The sequence below is a fragment of the Aspergillus uvarum genome (assembly GCF_003184745.1).
Source record: "Aspergillus uvarum CBS 121591 unplaced genomic scaffold BO82scaffold_24, whole genome shotgun sequence".
In the NCBI taxonomy this organism is placed as follows: domain Eukaryota; kingdom Fungi; phylum Ascomycota; class Eurotiomycetes; order Eurotiales; family Aspergillaceae; genus Aspergillus; species Aspergillus uvarum.
This window is the reverse complement of record NW_020291321.1, coordinates 257,672-276,512: the sequence shown is the minus strand read 5'-3', so window position 1 is coordinate 276,512 and position 18,841 is coordinate 257,672. Positions and strand designations below refer to the sequence as shown.

At 53.3% G+C, this 18,841-nt stretch overlaps 10 protein-coding genes across 10 annotated transcripts; 6 read left to right on the top strand and 4 right to left on the bottom strand.

The window, feature by feature from the left end:
• Positions 1-1,213: 1,213 nt before the first annotated feature.
• BO82DRAFT_354023 (aminoglycoside phosphotransferase family protein) lies at positions 1,214-2,163 on the top strand (the record flags this gene model as incomplete). The annotated part of the gene is made up of 1 exon (XM_025635110.1): positions 1,214-2,163. A coding segment is annotated over one exon (554 nt), but the record flags the coding sequence as incomplete, so codon positions are not given.
• On the bottom strand, positions 1,992-3,648 carry BO82DRAFT_68889 (uncharacterized protein). Its single transcript, XM_025641469.1, has 3 exons — positions 3,489-3,648; positions 2,945-3,434; positions 1,992-2,862 (listed from the first exon to the last, which is right to left on the bottom strand). Exons 1-3 carry the CDS (start codon positions 3,531-3,533, stop codon positions 2,216-2,218), a joined length of 1,182 nt encoding a protein of 393 aa, XP_025492361.1. The 5' UTR covers positions 3,534-3,648; the 3' UTR covers positions 1,992-2,215.
• A 539-nt stretch (positions 3,649-4,187) lies between these two features.
• On the bottom strand, positions 4,188-4,896 carry BO82DRAFT_68885 (uncharacterized protein). The gene is made up of 2 exons (XM_025641468.1): positions 4,840-4,896; positions 4,188-4,620 (listed from the first exon to the last, which is right to left on the bottom strand). The coding sequence occupies exon 2, from the start codon at positions 4,567-4,569 to the stop codon at positions 4,312-4,314; it is 258 nt and encodes an 85-aa protein (XP_025492360.1). The 5' UTR covers positions 4,570-4,620; positions 4,840-4,896; the 3' UTR covers positions 4,188-4,311.
• Positions 4,897-5,068: 172 nt separating this feature from the next.
• On the top strand, positions 5,069-5,779 carry BO82DRAFT_401794 (pre-mRNA-splicing factor SPF27 family protein; the record flags this gene model as incomplete). Its single annotated transcript, XM_025639280.1, has 2 exons — positions 5,069-5,105; positions 5,169-5,779. 2 exons carry the CDS (start codon positions 5,069-5,071, stop codon positions 5,777-5,779), a joined length of 648 nt encoding a protein of 215 aa, XP_025492359.1.
• Positions 5,780-5,879: 100 nt separating this feature from the next.
• Positions 5,880-6,889, top strand: BO82DRAFT_68899 (uncharacterized protein). The gene has a single exon (XM_025641470.1). The coding sequence runs from the start codon at positions 5,979-5,981 to the stop codon at positions 6,660-6,662; it is 684 nt and encodes a 227-aa protein (XP_025492358.1). The 5' UTR covers positions 5,880-5,978; the 3' UTR covers positions 6,663-6,889.
• A 75-nt stretch (positions 6,890-6,964) lies between these two features.
• Positions 6,965-9,878, top strand: BO82DRAFT_354021 (GMC family oxidoreductase). The gene is made up of 10 exons (XM_025635109.1): positions 6,965-7,259; positions 7,314-7,467; positions 7,523-7,776; positions 7,828-7,871; positions 7,930-8,545; positions 8,605-8,665; positions 8,749-9,034; positions 9,101-9,226; positions 9,336-9,520; positions 9,633-9,878. The coding sequence occupies exons 1-10, from the start codon at positions 7,117-7,119 to the stop codon at positions 9,762-9,764; spliced, it is 2,001 nt and encodes a 666-aa protein (XP_025492357.1). The 5' UTR covers positions 6,965-7,116; the 3' UTR covers positions 9,765-9,878.
• A 143-nt stretch (positions 9,879-10,021) lies between these two features.
• BO82DRAFT_282344 (putative 3-beta hydroxysteroid dehydrogenase/isomerase family protein) lies at positions 10,022-11,683 on the bottom strand (the record flags this gene model as incomplete). The annotated part of the gene is made up of 3 exons (XM_025631364.1): positions 10,022-10,613; positions 10,693-11,338; positions 11,458-11,683. The coding sequence occupies 3 exons, from the start codon at positions 11,681-11,683 to the stop codon at positions 10,022-10,024; spliced, it is 1,464 nt and encodes a 487-aa protein (XP_025492356.1).
• A 2,365-nt stretch (positions 11,684-14,048) lies between these two features.
• On the top strand, positions 14,049-15,958 carry BO82DRAFT_364485 (MFS transporter; the record flags this gene model as incomplete). Its single annotated transcript, XM_025636951.1, has 4 exons — positions 14,049-14,386; positions 14,465-14,841; positions 14,915-15,176; positions 15,235-15,958. The coding sequence occupies 4 exons, from the start codon at positions 14,049-14,051 to the stop codon at positions 15,956-15,958; spliced, it is 1,701 nt and encodes a 566-aa protein (XP_025492355.1).
• Positions 15,959-16,094: 136 nt separating this feature from the next.
• BO82DRAFT_68836 (nuclear telomere cap complex subunit Ten1) lies at positions 16,095-16,852 on the bottom strand. Its single transcript, XM_025641467.1, has 2 exons — positions 16,723-16,852; positions 16,095-16,577 (listed from the first exon to the last, which is right to left on the bottom strand). Exons 1-2 carry the CDS (start codon positions 16,806-16,808, stop codon positions 16,232-16,234), a joined length of 432 nt encoding a protein of 143 aa, XP_025492354.1. The 5' UTR covers positions 16,809-16,852; the 3' UTR covers positions 16,095-16,231.
• Positions 16,853-17,026: 174 nt separating this feature from the next.
• On the top strand, positions 17,027-18,560 carry BO82DRAFT_354016 (ESCRT-III subunit protein SNF7). Its single transcript, XM_025635108.1, has 4 exons — positions 17,027-17,542; positions 17,668-17,872; positions 17,949-18,157; positions 18,236-18,560. The coding sequence occupies exons 1-4, from the start codon at positions 17,368-17,370 to the stop codon at positions 18,316-18,318; spliced, it is 672 nt and encodes a 223-aa protein (XP_025492353.1). The 5' UTR covers positions 17,027-17,367; the 3' UTR covers positions 18,319-18,560.
• Positions 18,561-18,841: the final 281 nt, after the last annotated feature.

Below are 18,841 nucleotides of genomic sequence, written 5' to 3'. Positions count from 1 at the left end.
TAACCATCGACGCCAGATCCAGGAAGAGGGAATGAGACCTATCAGGCACTCCCCTACAACTTGGTATTTTTGCGCTATAGCAAAGTCCCGGAGCACTACCTCAAAAACCTCTTGGATGAGTATGAGGTTGAAGTAGGCCAAATCGTCGAACGGGGAGGACCGGATCCGACGACGATTCAACCGGTAGCAGCATGGCTCTCGCCATCGTGAGTTTCGGGCAAAGACAGAGTCTCGTCTAGTTGACCTACCACTAGGGGCTCGGGGAAAGGTCCTTGTCAGGCGCTTCACTATCGAAGCCTGTTGCTCACAAAACTGTCAGCTGATGCAGATTTCTGAGCGGTAGAGAGGAGGAACTGCATGCATGACTCTTTCCTTGGGATATTATGGAAGTGACGACTATTGATCTGGCATGCGCTTACTTTCTCTCTCTTCTCTCTCTCTCTCTTTCAGTCTAATCCTGATGACAGTAAAGGCCAGCCTTGCTTGAACAATGTGTAGAAAACAGGTACCGATATCAGACTCAGTAAATGCTTGGATTTGAGTACATCAGTGAGAGAAGGCTGATGAACAATGAGTAAGGCCGGGACCCATTCGGACCCAAGAAGCTGAGTTATCCAAGCTTGGTACAAGAAATAAACACAAGAACATTAAAGACGAAGATATCAAAGACAGGTGAAGGCGAAGAGATGCAAAAGCAAAGCACTCAGGCTCACATCTGCGGGCTTTGTGGATATCGATGCTCTTACGGTCAGTGTGACCGCTTCGGTCCGTCTCACCGTCCACCCAAACCTGGCCTCACCAAGTACCCTGCTTTAATTAGATTGAAAGTCGCATTATTGCTCCTAGCACCTTGGGCCTCGCTAAGCTTCAAGCATGGAGAACATTCAGGTTGGACAACATTACAAGCGGACGGGAAGAACTATATCTCCATGCTCAACTCCGTCAGTGGCAGATATCTTAGCCCTCAGACCCGACCAGGAGATCTTTACAGTTCTGAGCAAGGTCCTCTGGGGCAACACGGTCCTCCTGCACGACTTGTCGTATGTCTCCAAGGCCGGCTTCAACGTGGGACCCGCCGAGGTCGAGGCGATGCGGCTCGTGTCTCAACATACCTCCGTCCCGGTCCCCCACGTGATCCACGCCGCATGCAGTGCCGGCTACGGCAATATCGAGATGACGATCGTACCCGGAACCTCGCTCGACGGAAGATGGGACATGTTGGACGCACGGGGCAAAGAGTCCGTCTGCCGACAAACGTGGCAGCTGATCGCGGAGATCCAGGCGATTCCGCGGCCACCGGAGCTCGAAGACATCGTCCGGTGCGGCGTCGACGGCTCCGTTCCCCGCGACACCTTCTTCGAAGATTTGCAGGACCCTTTTCGTGCCCTGCGGAGCGATGCCGAGCTGCGAGTCCGCATCTGTGAGCGCTACCTGCACTTCGGCGGCTATCAGTACGCAACAGCCGATGATCTGTTAGGGATGCTGCCCCGATCCAAGCGCACCGTCTTCACCCACGCGGACATCGCGCCCCGCAACATCATGGTCGATGCGAACAACCGGATTACGGGGATACTGGACTGGGAGCACGCGGGCTGGTATCCGGAATACTGGGAGTACGCGCAGATCCTCCGGTCGGCTGCTTGGGGGGACTGGTCCGAATGGATGGACCGCACGGCACCGCGGCAATGGGATCTCCGGGGGATAGAGGCTGCCAGGCTGGTACTGGCCTTGGTCTCCTCCGAAGAGGAGCCGGAGCCAGAGTGGTAGTCACGGTGTATATCATGGATGGGTAGCGGACTGCGGACGGACTGACTTCACTACAACAGCCTACTCTACCCTCTTAGTCGTCCTCAACTCTTCTACTAGCGCTAGTCTTCACATCTTACACTAGTACACCCAGCAGCACAGTGAACTACCAACCTGAATGCCTTCCAACCACCCATAACTAGAGCCGAGCGAATCCCGTGGGAATATGCACGAACAGCTGGGAACGCTCAAGGCGCAAGCGAAAAACCCATGAACCAGCTTTGATGTTGCCAGGAGGCTACAGGAAAGTTTTACCGCCACGTTTTACGGAAAGGGGTTGGGCGATAGAAATATTCTCGCATGCATGAAGCTCTCGATCCGGAAGAACGAGGAATGATATAGAAGTACGATTTTCGAAAGCAAAACCCGTCCGAGTGAATTGATAAACCAAACAGCATCCCGGGAGGACTTAGGTCCAGTGATGGAAGACATCTGCATCCCCAGGGTCGCGCTGACTCGCGTCAGATGGGCTGCTGGCCTCGACTGCTTCCACCATAACCTCAGCTTTGTAAAGCAGTTCAGACTCAATATCGGTCGGCATTTCGGCCCAACTTCTGTGACGATCAAACGGCACGAATTTGTTAGGAAGATCGTAGCGGCACACCCCAGGTCGTAGGACGAGAATCACCCGGCTATGTGGCTTGGGGATCAACGGCGGAGTATTATTCCGCTCCCTGTCATGGACTAGACCCGAGAACATAATTCCTGTAGATGGGTCAAACTGCTTCACCTCGGGCAGCTGATGAAACTTCACGTGCCCTCCCAATGTCACCTCATGCGCTGTGAAATACTGCACACTCTCCCGGAAAACCTTGATCAGATGACAACGCCTCGTCTCTTCTTCCGCACTGGCCAACTTGTCGAGAAGTAGCTGAAACAGGCTGTCTGCTAGAAGATGGTCCGCCAGCCTCTCTGCTATACCCGCCTGTCGCTTGCGATTCTCATCTCCGAAAATGTAAGGAGGGTTGTCACGAGGGTCCCGGGGCGATAAGTCTTTCTTCAGGTTGGCCAGGGCAAGGGTGACCATCCTCCACCAGACCGCATTCACAGGGCTTGCTAGAAAGACCAAGGATGACAACCGCCCTTGTCAGAAATACATCCATCAATCGAAGAGAGGGAACGGGGCCCAACAACTGACCTTCGTGGTATCTTTGAAACAGATAGTGGAGTCGATCAGCGAACGACAGATCCCCAATCTCATCATTCTCATCCAGTTTCCCATCCAGGAACCAGAATGGCCTGTTGAGAACCCGGGTGAAGAGCAATTTATTGACCATGGCTTCACACAAGTATAGGTGAAATTGATCACGGGATTCGGGAGAGAGTAATGCTTGAATGGTATCCCAAGGTTCTTGAATACAGTATGTATCTAGACCTTGAATAATCTTCTGTTTCTGTCCCTCGGAAAGGGGTGGCATCTCCTCACGAATCCATCGCTCAGTCCATATTTTGACCATGTTCTTAATCTTATGATATTCGACTATGACGGTATGTGGATCGGGCGAATATCCAGTCCGAGTAATCAGCATACGGTTACAATGGCTCTGATAGGCTTCGTATTCCTCAGCTGTCAGGTGAACTGAAGGCTTTCTGGATGGCTGATTACTGTCGGCGGCTGCCTTGCGTCCCTACCTGAAGATCAGACACATGATGGTATCTTGGTGGGTGGAGAAGAAACTGACCCTCTTTGCTTTTCCTTTTTTCTTCTGGCTTAGTGTGTTCACCATGATGCTTCAACTAAATGGAAATGAAAAGTGAGTATGGATCTAGTGGAGAGAAGGGAAGATAACAGAGGGTAATTCCACCGTGGGTATTCACCGTGGGTATATAATGTGGGTGTCAGTATCCCATCCTCGTGACTTGGTCTTCTCTTTGTCTTGTCTCACAACAAACGCACAGCAAACAACAACAACAACAACAACAAAGAAGAACCCATTACCCCTCCTCTCCCCAGCATATGCTAGCAATCTATTTATCCCGGAGCCGGACAAAGGTCGCGATTGGTATGCCAATTTCTCAATTTCCTACCGCAAACCCGCTCAACCAACAATTAGCCCAGATCTTCCAATTTCTTCATTGTTCTATCGTGCTGTGGTTGACCCAGAAGACCATGAATAGCGCGAGCCTGGTCGTTGGAGTCGATTTTGGATCCAGTAAGACAGGTATTATACCCCTAAGATTCTTCTTTCTATCTCTCTTAATGTGTTCGTCACTCACACTTCTCTATCTACACAGTGGTCTCATTTCGAGAGTCTAGCGCCATATAAATAAGTCCCCACATTCTGTGCCTTGACGGAAGTGCTATTATCCCATCGAAGATCGCTTATAGCCCGGATGGGCTATGCTGTATCGGCAGGCCCGCCCTGAGGGAGTCGAACTGTATCTTTAACACCCATACCACTGGTGGTCGAATGCCAAACCACCGTGAGATTCGAAAAGGACCACCTCCCACCAGAACGGGTCCTTGGTCTAGCCGTATATTATGGACAAGGTCTTGACAAGCGACTAGTGGGCCACATGAGAGTACTCATGTAGGATACGCGTTGAGAGCGACTGCGCCGAGGTTTCCTGCTCAGCTACCGCGTGCAACAGGTGTAGAGCAAGGACGGGAATGAGAGTAGACATTCTTTTTGCTGGGATAGACAGAGAAAGGCGATTTTGCGGACGGGCCCATTGGCAAGTGTACTCTGCTTTAGACGCACTCATGAAATTCACCTTGTTGAAAGAGAGTCTGCCACACACAGACCGGCAGCATGAAAGCATCAAGACCGGTGGAAGCTATACGACTGTTAGAGGGTAGATGTACTGTCTCATCTGCAGGATACTAATATCAGTTGATGGTCAATATCGGGTATTGTGAATATAAAAGACAAGCATAGAGTAAGCGTCTGGCCCTTGTCCTCTACCTCGATGAGACATCCTTCCGCGTGCCCACCTAAGAGCTCAAATACGAAAACAGAGAAAATCACAAGGAAGATATCCGCAACAAGAGTGAGTAGATTGTTAGTCCAGGGAATCGCTTAGGACACGCACCTTTGTCCTCCCCTCCACGCTTGGCGGTGGGCCTGAGCAGAAACCCGCTGAGTCATCTCGGTATTCCTACCGCCCTTGTGCTTGGCTTGGCCAAAAGCTCCGGCAAGGCGTCCATCAAGTACACCTTGGAGACATTTGATTATCGCATTCATCCCCACTTACACCTGTTAAGGTCTCTTTCAGGGCGTAATTGACATCCTTCATAAGAGATTAGACACAAGCATCAGAAATGCCTCTCATCAACGAATCGCACGACTCCCTGCCATGTGAGTTGCCCCCCCGGAGCTCCAGAGAATTTTCCTTCTGACACGCGTGAATCTTCTTCACAGATATCGAGGCAGAGCCCTCAACTTCAGCCAGAGAAGCGGCGGAGAGGCTCATTGCCGCAGAGCTCCCGGGCGACTTCCAGACCACCATCCACCCGTCCATCCCCGCTTTCCCCGACCCCCAGTTCTCCCCCCTCATGCAGCAGGAGGTGGCTCGCAAGGCGTCCGGATTGCCCTTGACTGGGGGAATTGACCTATCACGCTACGAGGCCCCCGAGCCGCCCGCAAGAGCATCGGACGGATCCCCTGACCTCGGGGAGTGGCGCCGGACACTGCAGAAGGCCTACACGGCCAGCTCCCACCTGTCCATGCGACATGACAACCTGGCGCTACTGGAGGAGAACGGGAAGAACGCGTGGCTGATTGGCAACTCGCAGCTGGAGGAGATCCTCCGCGGCCTAGAAAAGGAACTGGCCGAGACCAAGGAGGCTGCGGAGTCGGTCAACAAGGAGAGGAAGAGGGCCCAGGAAGCCAATCAGGCCGAGCTGGAAGGATTGGAGGAGACTTGGAAACGCGGGGTGGGCGCGATCCTCGATGTGGAGTTGGCTGCAGAGGGTCTGCGCATGCAGATCTTGGAGCAGAGACGCCAGCTGGCGCAGCAGCACGCGCGGTAATGGCCCTCATCCTTCAAGGATTTTAGATCAACTTTGAAAAGAGCAGACGGCCGGGGGAGGGGGTATCGCGGCGCACTGATTCGGCCGGATGGACAAGGAACAAGTACTTTTTTTGGGGAGTGCTACTCGATGTCTCGAATGGTGGTGGGCCTCCAGAAGGATTCTCCGCTCCCGTGCATTGGAGCATACGCAGCCTTGAATGAGAAAAGGAGGAGGACAGAGCCATATCTCACAAACAGGGCAGATCCTCTATCATGATAGCAGGGCTCCAAGTTCGAGGGTTCATTGGGGGAAAATGGTTAATTGGCGCCGAGCAACTGACGGTGGCAATGCATTGCAGCTGGAGGTGGGGAAACGCTCTGGGTTCTGGCGATCCCCGCACTACTACAGTTCAACTTTACTGTACTGTACACTGCCCAGTACCTCACCTCCACAACCTCGAACACTTCCGGCGTCTGGAACTTCGATCCATGATATCAGCCCGTCAGCTCAAAGCAACCCACAACACGAGCTCCGCATAAAACCCCCCACTATTGCCAGGATTGCTACTTATATTTTCCCGTCCACTGCTCCCCCGCAAAATCCTTCGTGCCAATCCTTCCGGCACATCGTCGGCTACTGCATCCATACCTCCCACGACTGTCTAGCTGTTTGTTCAACTTCATTGCAATTGCAATGGAAATTTGCTGGTCGCGGCATCGTCCAGGTATCGATTGCCGATCATAAGCTTGTGCTCTCCTGCCTTCCGTCTGCGTTTGTTCTCATCGAAGCAGACAAAGACGGTTTTCTATGGACTATCTTAGATAATATAAGTATGACGGGTGCCTCCGCATTCTGGTTTCATGTTCCATACTATTACTCCCATACTATTACCCTTGCCTAATCGTATCCCTGGGCCTTTTACTGCATGATGAATGCATCGCCCCCTCTTTGTATGCGGGGAAGCTCTTTGTTTCCAACCACATACCCCAACTTTCTCTTCTCAAACCACTCATTCAAGAGTCATCCAAGTTAATAACCATCGTCGACTATAGCAGTACCCTGACTCAGGCGGCATACTGATTGGCTGCAGGAGGTCAATGCCTGTCTTGATCATGGAGGGTCAAGGAGTCGTATGCGGGGTCATGGACGATTCGTGCGGAGACGGACTTTGTCTGTTGTGAAATTCTCGCCTGTCGTGTCTGGTCATGATGCCTTGATAGATTCCAGTTGTAGGCCGGGAGTGGGCTATATAAACTTGTTGGGCATCCATGGCCGTCAAGGATTGATTTTCATTTCTGTTCCATGCCCGGGGAGCATCTTATACTGTCCAGAAAGCACCGCATTGCATCGCAGCCATGACCATCCCCGATGAATACGATATTATCGTCTGTGGCGGTGGAAGCACTGGGTGTGTGGTGGCCGGCCGCCTCGCCAACCTTGACCACAATCTTCAAGTCCTGCTGATCGAAGCCGGCGAGGACAATCTGAACAACCCATGGTAAGTCCTCACCTCACACTCTTTGTGGTCAGAGCACTACCAACCGTGTCTCAGGGTCTACCGCCCGGGGATTTATCCCCGAAACATGAAGCTGGACTCCAAGACAGCCTCGTTCTACTATTCCCGACCCTCAGAATGGCTCGATGGACGGCGCGCCGTCGTGCCATGTGCTCATGTTCTGGGGGGTGGTAGCTCTATCAACTTCATGGTATGCATGCCTTATTGTGGACGTTGACATCCGTCATAGCTGATGACTATTCTAGATGTACACCCGTGCATCTGCTTCCGACTACGACGACTGGGAGTCTGACGGCTGGAAGACTGACGAACTCCTGCCCTTGATGAGAAAGCACGAGACCTACCAACGTGCGTGCAACAACCGCGACCTTCATGGCTTCGAAGGGCCCATCAAGGTCTCGTTCGGAAATTACACCTACCCGATCATGCAGGACTTCCTCCGAGCGGCCGAATCGCAGGACATTCCGATCACCGATGACTTGCAGGATTTGAAGACCGCGTCAGTTACTCCCACTGTATATCACAATCTCATACTAACTCGCTTGCTCAGCCACGGGGCCGAACACTGGCTGAAATGGATTAACCGCGATACTGGTACGAGTCTATTCCCCATTTGATTCATTACACCGATGCCAATGGCAATCTTCACCAGGGCGACGCAGCGACTCCGCCCACGCCTACGTCCACAGCACCCGATCCCAATACTCGAACTTACACCTCAAATGCAACACCAAGATTGACAAGGTCATCATCGAGAACGGCCGCGCAGTTGGAGTCGCAACGGTTCCAACCAAGCCGTTGGCAGGCCACAACCCACCGCGGAGGGTCTTCAAGGCCCGCAAGCAGATAATCGTTTGCGGTGGCACCCTCAGCTCCCCGCTCATTCTCCAGCGATCGGGCGTCGGGGACCCCGAGAAGCTTCGCCGGGCTGGCGTCGAGCCCCTGGTGAATCTACCGGGCGTTGGCCGCAACTTCCAAGACCACTATCTGACCTTCTCCGTCTACCGAGCCAAGCCGGACGTCGAGTCCTTCGATGATTTCGTGCGCGGAGACCCCGAAGTCCAGAAGAAAGTCTTCGACGAATGGAACATCAAAGGAACCGGCCCGCTAGCGACGAACGGCATCGAAGCCGGCGTGAAGATTCGGCCCACCCCCAAGGAACTGGAGGAGATGAAGACCTGGCCGACCAATGACTTCTACAAGGGCTGGGAGAGCTACTTCAAGAACAAGCCCGATAAGCCTGTGATGCATTACTCCGTCATCGCTGGGTGAGTTTCCCCTCCTCTCTCAAGCTCTTTTTGACTCCCTGTCTAACGATCCACTTCAGCTGGTTCGGCGACCACATGCTCATGCCCCCTGGCAAGTTCTTCACCATGTTCCACTTCCTGGTAAGTCAACTGCCCTACCTACCTACCTACCCCAGTGCATCTAGCCACCCTCCCTCCCATCATGCTCATTCTTCTGGGACCAGGAATACCCCTTCTCCCGGGGCTTCACGCACATTCAGTCCGCGGACCCCTACGAAAGCCCCGACTTCGACGCCGGCTTCATGAACGACAAACGCGACATGGCCCCCATGGTTTGGGGCTACATCAAGTCCCGGGAGACCGCGCGCCGCATGCACGCCTACGCCGGCGAGGTCACGGGCATGCACCCGCACTTCCCGTACGACTCGCCGGCGCGCGCCTTCGACCTCGACCTGGCCACCACCAAGGCCTACGCGGGGCCCAACCATCTCACCGCGGGGATCCAGCACGGTAAGCAGCCCCCCTTCTACCACGAAGCTCAGAGGAAATACTAAACCACGACAACCAACCACACAGGCTCCTGGTCCGCCCCGCTGGAACCCGGCACCTCGCCGACGACCACCTTCCTCAATTCCAACAAGCAGGACACCCGGGACGAGCTCAAGTACACGACCAAGGATATCGAGCATATTGAGAAATGGGGTGCGTTTTGTTCCCACGTTTTCTTTCTATAACCCCCCTTCCCCCTCCCAAACCACTTATCTCCCACAAGACTTCAACGAAAACCCCACACTGATCTGTCTCGTAAAAGTCCAACGTCACGTCGAAACAACCTGGCACTCCCTCGGAACCTGCAGCATGGCCCCGCGGGCCGGCAACGCCCTCGCGCCGCAGGGTGGGGTCGTCGACGAGCGCCTGAACGTCCACGGCGTGCAAGGCCTCAAGGTCGCGGATCTGTCCATCTGTCCGGATAACGTGGGGTGTAATACCTATAGTGTACGTTTTCCTTCCCCCCCCCCCGGCGTGTCATGCACTTTTAGCAAAGGTTTCACGGTGGCTGTTTTCATTTGAGTGGGGTTCCACAGCTGACATCTTTGGGCGACTTCAGACGGCTTTGCTGATCGGGGAAAAATGTGCGGTGTTGACGGCGGAGGATCTGGGGTATCGCGGGGCGGCGTTGGAGATGAAGGTGCCTGAGTATCATGCGCCGGGGGAGACGAAGGGGTTGTCCAGGCTGTAGGCCTTGTTGGTCAAGATGGCGAGGGATGGTTTTGGGAGGTTTGTGAGGGTGGTTTTTGTTTGTATGCTGTTAAATATATGTTCATCCTCCTATTTATGATCAAATATGTTGCTGGGTTGATTATCTTGATATCTTTCGTGTAGAGGTGGACGCTCGCCATATAATTGTAGTAGACTCATGTGTATATGTACAGATTCCGAAGTGAAGTATGTATATATGTGTACTGTACAGTTGCCGCCCCTCCACGACACGACAACCTACAACTTCGTCGGAGGCACCACCAGATTAATATCCACCCCTCCACCCTCCGAAACACTCACCATCCCCTTCTTCGCCGCCGCCTCCGCCGCCTTCACATCCGCCCGCCGGTTCCAGTCCTCGAGCTGCTTGCACATCCCGTACAGGGTCTCGATCGGCGGCGCGTACCCCAGCCCGCCCTGCGCGGGGCTCCTCCGCGCCCGCGAATCATCCGCGATGACGTGCACGTTCGAGATCGCGAACAGACCCGGCTGCAATTGCGCCAGGTCGCTCGGCACCGGCGGGAGTAACCAGGGTAAATACAGATGCTGCAGGAGGGAGTACCACTCGACGAGGTAGGAGAGCAGGAAGAAGGGGATCGCCGGCACCCGCGGGAACTTGACGGGGGTCTTGGCCAGGGTCTGGAGCAGGAGGTAGAGGTCGCTGAAGGCGATGGCCGGGTTGGGGTCGGTGACGAGGAAGGCCTGTCCGCCGATGTTGGGGAGCTGTGCGGGGGTGGCCGTGTGCTCGAGGAGGCGCTGTTCGTAGAGCAGGTGCGCGATCGAGACGTTCTCCGCGTTGACGAAGTTTTGGACCACCGGGTAGATCCAGCTTTTTACGGAGGGTGGAAAGAGGTTAGGGGGGCGGATTGTTTAGGGGATATTGCGGAGGGAGCGGGAGCGCTACTCACCTGACGTCTCCACCGGTCTTCAGATACATCGTTGTCACCCCTGCGCTGGTTTCTTCCCCGATGCCGTAGATGCCGTTCGCGGGTCGGATGCAGCCGGTGCGGAAGTTGGATTCGAGATCGTCCGCGGCGCGAACGAGGGACTCGGCTTCCGCCTTGGAGACGGCGTAGTTGCCGAAGAAGTCATAGTGTTCCTGCGGCAGAGGGGTCGCGTCGCTGATTACCTGGACCATGTGTCTGGGGGTCTTCCGCCAGGGAGGGAGCCAGAAGGAGCCACTGCGCAGAGCGACGGAGCCCGATGAGGTGGAGATGAAACAGCTTGCGCCGTGCTTCTTGGCAGCTTTCAGCAAGTTGACGGTGCCGGTCACGTTCACGTTGCGGCACCGTGATAGGAAAGCTTTGTGACGCTCGGCGGGCCGGATGACTGCCGCGTTGTGGTACACGGTCAACGGCAGGGCTGCCACGACTTCAGGCCATGGGTGCGCGAAAGCGCTCGATACGGCCTCCTCGTCGACAATGTTGGTCTTGAAGAACGTGACGCCCTGGTCGAGAATCTCGCGACGAGGTGGTTGGAGGTCTAGAACCCTAATAGCGGCCGGGTTCTCGCCGCGAGCAAGCAGATGTGTGACAATCCAGTTTCCGACAAGTCCTAGCATGTGTTAGAAGGTGCTTTTTGTAGCCGGGAGCCCCCTTGGCATGGCAGCTATCGTTCGCAGCGCATCCGCAGTCGGGACATTTTCTGCAGGCAGCTCAGGGCTATAGACATACCCGATCCACCAATTACAATATAGCGACGATTCTGCTTGGGAGGCAGCCTGCTTTCGACATCCACAGGGTTACGAATCGCATCCTCGTAGGCGTTCTTGATCTCTTCGACTGTCCAGCGGTGAGAAGACAGGCGGCGGACTTCCTTTGGAACCTCAGTCATGCCTCGATTGACATGATAGAGGTAGAGGAAGGTCAGGCCGGACACGGCGACTAATGCAGGAAGCATGGCCAAACCCGGGCTATACTGAGCGCAAAGGTGGCGGATTTGACTCTATTTGATGGGCGATATAGGGTCCATGACTCCAAGAAATGGTCAGTTTGGAAAAGAGCTCGAGGCAAGGTAGATATTTAATTCCAATACATCGAGCCGTGTCCCTGAGCGACAAGCCTATCGGGGGCAGCACCATGGCGGTTCGAGCCATGGGCGTTGCGTTCGCTTCGAACGGGATCCAAATTTAGTCGCCTCGGTTAGAAAGCGATGCCGCGATCCACAAGTTGAAGACTTTCGTTGGTTGACCGGAGCATTCTACCGGGCATGTCACGGACCTTTCTTAAGGAGTGGAGGTCTTGGAAGTTGGAAGTTGGAAGTATGGAGCTTGCTTTGGGAATGAAGTGAGATAGTCGAAAGGAGAGCGATCTCTCACAAGCGCGGTGCTTGTTTATCCCGCGGTGTCCGCGGGACATTGAGTGTGAGCTTTGACCATCCTCAGCATTTCATTGATAATTGAAACGAAAAGAGTGTCGCATCATACCACGGCTCCAAGCTGCCTGATGTCGCTCCTGATCATTGCTTCTTCCCCATTAGCTGCTGCTCAACCACTTTTGCGGCGGGGACTGGGATGGTAAATGGGATGTTGAACTTGGTGAGTATAATATTGTTGCATGCACGGAATAATCCAGACCATGTCACAGGCGCCCACGTGATTCTACCTCGAATTGGCCGGATTCTTGCTCGGGATGATTCCGAGCACGAATGGGTCGTCAGTCCCTTCAAGGTTAAATGTCCGAGACTCCATTTGATCTTCCGGAAGGTCTTGAATCAATCCGGTGCCTACGTACAGTGTACAGTACAGCACCTATCTATCAGCGACTGTGGCCACCAAATCCTCAGTTTGATAGTGGTGAACGTCGACGAGATTCAGTCTGTGGAGATTATCCGAGCCCAGCTGATTGAGATGAATGATGTCGGCCCTCTATCTAACTTTGGTCCAGTCTAGAAAATAGAGAACCCTCTATATCTCATTCGGTGGGTCCCGAATCTTGTTAGCCTGACTCTGGGCAGTTGCTGATGCCTTTGAGAGCACAGCTTATACTTTTTCCATTCGCCATGGCTCTAGATCATAGAGACCGGGTGCTTTTGTTGGCACACTAAATCCCACATTTTAAACACCTTTGACGCAGCTTCCCAGCGCTCCATTGGGCTTCAAGGACCGCATAATGGAGGGAATAACTTGATGGGACGAGTCAACAACAACGGGACATTGCCAAGGCTCAGGTGTATTGAAATCCTCTCAAACCAGCACTCGTGATCGTCAATTGAGGGCCCAAACATGCGGAGGACTCATATTAACCTTGGACACCGAGCAAGACCTCGAAATAAGAACCATTCGACGCCTGTAGGTCGATCGGCAAACCGGCACGGGCGGCAAACCAGACCCGGCCTGCGATCTCTGTCTCGGTCCGTTGATTGGCTCGTGCCTGTAAATGACTGTAACGTGCTTGCTTTTCCAGTCATTGCATGTATGTGGTGGGTGTTAATCACTCGATTCTCCAGAATCCAGATTGTGTCCAGTGTCCACCTCTCCACGGGGATGACCCATGAGTTTAATGTTTATGACTACGTACGTACTCATATGAGCTCCATCATGATTTGGGGTAAAACCGGGGATCGAAGCAGGAGCACCAATCTGGCATCCTGGGAATATTGCTATGCAAAGGAACCTGACCTACCCTACTGACAAGGGTAGCGATCGATCAAATCCCGAAACTACTGCAGACCCCCTCTTGGTACAAGCGATGAGCGCCAGATCGTCGAGTCATACTGACATGCGATACCGGTGGTCAAGTAATAGAGAAGTTACAATCTATCGCCAAAGTCTTATCAGCACAGATTGTCGCCCCACTCTCTCGTTGCTCTCTCGCCAGTCTTAAGCCTAAATTGTATTCCTCAACCGAGTTAGCAAGAGTTCCAGGGCCGCTAATCTTCAAAAAAAACTCCTTGTCCATGTCAATCCCACTCCTTCAAGAGGGCTAGCTCTCGCTCCAGTGCCTGGCCCCTCTGGACTTTTATTCTCGAGCTCGCCACTCCTCACACCTCTTTAGCTCTGTCAAGCTGAACCTCCAGGTCCCTGGTAGACCTGAATCTGAACGCTATCTATGTGATAGCTCCTAACGACCTCTATCCTATTGTACGAAACGGGAGAACAATTTTACTGCCACATCCTGAAGGCCTTAAAAACCACTCAGCTCATGGAACCTCATTCCTAGTCTTAATATCTAATACAAAGCTATACAGAGCAAGTCTCTAGTTTTGCACGTCATATACCGGACTCACACCGGTGCCTCGGCTGTCATAACAGCCAGCAAAGATCATGTCGTCCCCGCAGACTCCTCCTCCAGATGTCCACAAAAGCATTCGTCCTAGCGAGGAGGAGACCACCACGAGATATGCCCACTCCATTGCTGAAACAACGTCTTCCGACGAGACGGTCGATCAGATAGAGGCTCTGGCCAACATCAATACGAGGACATCGCGCATTTCGATACCCTCACTAGCGCGAAAAGTAACGTCGATTGGCACTACTGGGACTACCGACCCGAACTATGAGGTCGATTGGGAGGATGAACTCGATAGGACCAATCCAAAGAACTGGTCCCTCGGATACAAAGCCATGGCGATGTTCTTTCTTTCGTATAACACTCTAATCATGTAAGTTGTAACCATCCTTCCCTACATCCAGGAATTGCCACGTCCCCAGGACTGACGTTCCTCTTTCTTAAATACCAGAGTCCTCTATTCGACCTCCTACACATCCGGTATTCCGCAAATTGCCGCCGAGTTTGGCGCCTCAAGCACAGTGGTCACTCTGGGACTGACCATGTACCTGATTGGGCTTGCCATCGGGTCTATGTTCATGGCTCCCTTGAGTGAACTCTACGGGCGAAAGCCCGTTTCTGTCTTCTGCCTTGCGATCTTCACGATCATGATCATCCCCTGCGCAGTCAGCAAGAATCTAGCCACCTTGATTGTGTGCCGCTTTATTGGAGCGCTTTTTGGTAGTGTGATGATTTCAACGGCGCCAGGAATGGTTGCGGATATATCGCACGATGATCAGCGCGCGCTGGCAATGTCGATTTGGAGTATCGGTCCCCTCAATGGTCCAGGTATGCGCATTCTTCGATCTGAGAGTTAGAGATCAGAAAAGATTGACAATAAATGCAGTGGTCGGTCCCATAGTTGGAGGGTTCGTGACGCAGTACTTGGGCTGGCGTTGGATGGATTGGATTGCTTTGATCCTGTCAGGGGTTGCACTCGTCCTTTCGTGCATACTTAAGGAGACCTATGGGCCCATTATACTCCAGCAGAAGGCGGCCCGTTTGCGCAAAGAAACTAGTGAATCGCGTTGGTGGTGCCGTTACGACCAGAAGGCTAGCCTGAAGGAATTGCTGACGGTCAACCTGAGTCGTCCATTTGTCATGGCCGTCACCGAGCCGATCTGGTGAGCCGTTCTTACTACATTTTCCGGATGCGCGAGACTTACGTGGTATTTTCTACAGTATCTTCTGGAACATCTACATTGCCATCGTCTATGGCATCCTATACCTCTGTTTCACAGCTTATCCCATTGTCTTCCGTCAGATCCGCGGCTGGTCTCTCGGCTTGTCCGGCCTGGCCTTCCTAGGCATCGGTACCGGATGTCTGATCACTATTGCCTGCGAACCGCTCATCCGCCGCATGATCAACAGCCACAAGATCGACCCCGAGACCGGCAAACCCGCCCCCGAAGCCATGGTGTCGATCGTCTGTATCTCCGCGCTTCTGATCCCCGCGGGGGAGCTCTGGTTTGCGTGGACCGGCTCTCCAGCCTCAGTCCATTGGATTGTCCCGATCCTCGCAGGAATCCCCTTCGGTGCAGGTAACACGGGGGTTTTCATCTATGCGACAAATTATCTCGCGGGCAGCTATGGCGTCTATGCGGCGTCGGCCATGGCAGGTAACTCGGTCATTCGAAGTATCCTGGGCGGCGTGTTGCCTCTGGTGGGGACGTACATGTACTCGGGCATCGGGCCGAACTGGTCTGGTACGTTGCTGGGATTGTTGGAGGTTCTGATTGTCCCGATTCCGTTCGTGTTCTATAAGTATGGATACAAGATCCGAGAGAGGAGTACTCTCATTCGGCGGATGCAGGAGGACAAGAAGCATTTGGAAATGAAACGAAAGCGTCAAATGCAACGAGGTGAGAGGGGGGCTGTGTCTGAGAAAACAAAGATGGAGGTTTGAATGGGAAAGGGCTTTTCTCGCATTGAGACTTAGGCATGAATTGGAGAAACAATCATAGACTCATGTGTTTCCTTAAAAGAAGAAAAGGCTGTGCATGACTGAAACCGAAAATTGGCGCTTCAGGTGTATGGTTCAAACTTACACTATGACCCCTACCTACTGTGAAACCAGAGTGCAATGTTCAGACTTCCAGAGCATGGCTCTGATCATCAAGGCATACGTAGATGCTGAGATTGGATGTGATACTCCATCACCTCCACACCCACTTTCACGTCAACCCGCGCTCCTCACTCGCCGTTCGATCTCCAAGGAGTCCCGAAGAATCCGCTCATACTCCCCCAACGCCACAGCACCCGCCGGGATCACCAGCACAGCTTCAATGTAGATAGTCGGAAACACAGAGGCCGGGCCAGCATCATCGGCATCTTGACTTGGTTTTCTTCTTCTCACATACCCGAGCACAGTCACCCACGCCCCCACGCGCATTTCCTCGGCCGTGACCGATTCTAGCACGGCATTGACGTCGACCAACACTGAGGCTGGCTCTTGCGGGGGTTTACGGTGGGGATAGTTGTGCTCTAGGACGAGGTGGCCTGTTCGGATCAGGTATGTTCTCACGCTGATGACTTGAATTAGCTTCTGCTTCTACGGTTGAGGTGAGGTCGTGCGAGGTGCAATAGGAACGCAAATGAACGGCACGGATCTATATAAATTCTACATGGGGATAGGATAGTGTTTGCATATCAGGGAACGTTCCGACGCACCAACCGAGAAATCGGACCTTCGAATCAAACGGGTGGAAGGGAAGATCCGCGAGAAAACTGCGGGCTGAAGGGAGGGGGCCGTTCATCCCTTCGGACGGTTATTGAGATTTCTTCGTGCCATACATAGTCGGTGGATTTAGATAAGTTGATGCGGGAAGGAAATCAGAAGAAGACATCGAAGGAGCGGGAATGACGTGGGCACGTGACAGTGCCCTCCCCGATAGGCTTAGCGCGTATGTCATAGGGCCAAACGAGGGGAAAACCAAAAGCAGGCGGGTTATCATCCAACTTGAGTTCGTTGCCTTCTCTGCCTCCTGCACCGGCTTTTAACTCTAGACACTGTCCTGTATTTGGTCTTCTGTTCATTTCAGGCAGACTTGCAGATTTCCACCTCCCATCTCCCGTCACCAACTCCCGGTCCGATCGAGTGAGATCCACTCATTGCGACCTCATCCCACTCACACCTCCTCGACCGCCTTCCATCCCACTCCTAGGGAACTCGCCGCTCTCCCCCAACAATCCCCTCACCTCTCGAGCTTTTATACTGCGGATCCGGCGTGAGACGCAGCCGCTGATAGGGTTTCTTGCTCTTCCCCCCACACACATTCTAGACCCTCTACTTCCCACACATAGACCTTATCAACAATGTGGTCCTGGTTCGGCGGAGCGGCCGCTCAGAAGCGGAAAGATGCGCCCAAGGAGGCGATCCTGATGCTCCGCGAGCAGCTGGACATGCTTCAGAAGCGCGAGAAGTATCTCGAAAGCCAGATGGACGAGCAGGATGCGATTGCGAGGAAGAACGTGACGACGAATAAGACCGGTATGTTGTTTTCTTTCCTATGAATCCACCGTGTATGTGTGTGTGTGTGTGTCCGGGGAAACGGTGGCGGGGGTGATACAATAAACATCAACACAGAAGAGACTGATACACAGAACTAAATACAGCGGCCAAAAACGCCCTGCGACGGAAGAAGAACCACGAGAAGAACCTCGAGCAGACGACCGCGCAGATCGTCCAGCTCGAACAGCAGATCTACTCGATCGAGGCGGCGAACATCAACCAGGAGACTCTCAATGCTATGAAGGCGGCCGGTGCGGCGATGACGCAGATCCATGGCTCGATGACCATCGACAAGGTGGATGAGACGATGTACGTATCTAAACAGATTATGGTTGGAGTGGCAGCGCAGACGGGGCTAATCATATCTGGCTGGGGACTTTTACAGGGACAAACTCCGCGAACAGCACCAACTCAGCGAAGAGATCGCCCAGGCCATCACAAGCAGCTCCATCACCGAACAACCGGACGAGGCCGATTTGGAGGCGGAGCTCGAGGGTCTGGAGCAGGAGGCGATGGACGAGCGGATGCTCAAGACCGGCACCGTGCCCGTGGCAGATCAGCTCAACCGGTTACCCGCCGCGGCCAACGGAGAACGTGAGTTCACTTCCCCTTTATCTCCCCACCAAGCTCAATCTCTGGAAGTTTAAAATGCTAACAACATTCAACCTCTAGTCAAAACTCAACCCACGCACATCGAGGAAGACGACGAGGAAGCAGAGCTGGAAAAGCTTCGCGCCGAGATGGCCATGGGATAATTGGGGATCGGGGGCGCTGTGCACCTCCTTTCTTTGCTTTCATCTTGTCCCCCGTACCTTAAGAATATTCCGTGCCGTCTACCCTTGCGCCTTTTTTTGTGTCTGCTTTGCTCTTTCACACACTTCTTATCTCTCTCTCTCTCTCTCTCTCTCTCTCTCTCTCTCTCTTTTGCGTCTTGGAGTTGAGCCGCGTTTGCGCCGCGTTTGCCCATTTTTTTTTTCTCACTACCACTACCACTTACTACCACCACCGCTACTACTACTACTACTACTACTACTACTACTACATTCGCATGATGGAAATGGAATGAATGAATCAATGTCTACAATTAGATACTATGGACTACTGTCTAAATCCACTGAATTAATTTCAATGCCCGTGCGCTTATATGTATTGAGTCCCCGGAAAACCTCCGCTCTTCTGGCCGAAACCAAGACAGATCAGGGGTCATCATGCTGGAGCCTAGAGGTGTTCTCATTCTGCCTTATCGGGTTGTACTACAGATCCCAAACCCAGCTGGCG